We start from the raw sequence: 1,199 nt of genomic DNA on the forward strand, positions 1-1,199 counted from the left end.
TTAAACTGGTCTTATTTTCAATTGTTTGATTTCACATAATGTTGAGAAAAGGCGGTCAGTACCACACAAAGCATAATGTCTTAAAACATGGAAAAATTTTTCATCTCTGAGACCATAAATCAATGGACTAAGACTACGTGGTACAAACAAAAAAACTATTAAATTGGAATATTTTATATTCCTAAGTGTCATTTCTTCAACCTTCCAATATGCCATTTCTATATATGGGTTAAACAACTGCATTATGCACAGAAAGAGCTGAATGCCATGAAGCAGCACAGTTCTGAGACTCTTATTGGTTGATTTCTTTTTCTCAGAGGAAGCAGCTCTGGCTGCAATCATTATCTTGATGTAGGTGAAGACAATGATAACGACCATAAAAATGAAAAGGATAACATAAATTGCAGCACGACCATGTGCCTGCCATTCTTCGACTAACATTATCTCTGCATTACACACAGCATAGGAGAACAGAGCAGCAGGTGGGGCTGCTGCCCAATATCCTATACAGTTGAACACTGGAATTATAGAACTGATACTCCATATGATAAAAAGCCCATATAATCTGGTCCTGCTTGTGGAGATGTCAGCATACCTCAAAGGCATGCATATAGCCACATAGCGTTCCAGACACATAGCCACCAAAGTCAGTGGTGTACAGCAGCTGAAAAAGCTCTGAATTACATAGCCGAGAGTACAAATACCCATGTGCATAGCGTACTGGAAATAAGTCCCAACTGAAAGCAAGTCAGATAACAGTATGAAAGCAGTATCCACAAATAAGGTCTGTGCAAACAAAATGTATCGCGTTTCCTCCCTAAACACCTCTTTTTTTAGAAATGTGAATATCATCAAGCAGTTTATATAGAGAAAAATCCCAACCAGGATCTGCAACAGCAAGATCTTCTCATTCAATGGCCTTGAAAAATTAAATAAAAAATTATTGCTTGAGTTACTGTTCTCTCTTGTACTCTGCATGTCTATAAAAAATAAAGCCTTAAGTCTAATAAAGGAGAAAAAGATACACCATAAAACACTGAAAATACAGTTCTGTTTGTGTGAGGGGGTGGGGGTTAATGGAGGACATAAATTGTTGCAATGTGAGCAAAGCAATATGTTCATGATAATATTTCTCATGTATTTATACTGTTCTAGAGGTCACAGGAGTACCAATGTTGGTGCTGTTGTATTAATATTTA

At 36.9% G+C, this 1,199-nt stretch overlaps 1 protein-coding gene across 1 annotated transcript; it reads right to left on the minus strand.

Annotated features, from left to right (window-relative positions):
* On the minus strand, positions 1 to 978 carry LOC113532837 (odorant receptor 131-2-like). Its single transcript, XM_026924504.3, has one exon. The coding sequence runs from the start codon at positions 976 to 978 to the stop codon at positions 1 to 3; it is 978 nt and encodes a 325-aa protein (XP_026780305.3).
* Between the last annotated feature and the right edge of the window lie 221 nt (positions 979 to 1,199).

Source organism: Pangasianodon hypophthalmus, chromosome 14 (assembly GCF_027358585.1).
Source record: "Pangasianodon hypophthalmus isolate fPanHyp1 chromosome 14, fPanHyp1.pri, whole genome shotgun sequence".
In the NCBI taxonomy this organism is placed as follows: Eukaryota; Metazoa; Chordata; class Actinopteri; order Siluriformes; family Pangasiidae; genus Pangasianodon; species Pangasianodon hypophthalmus.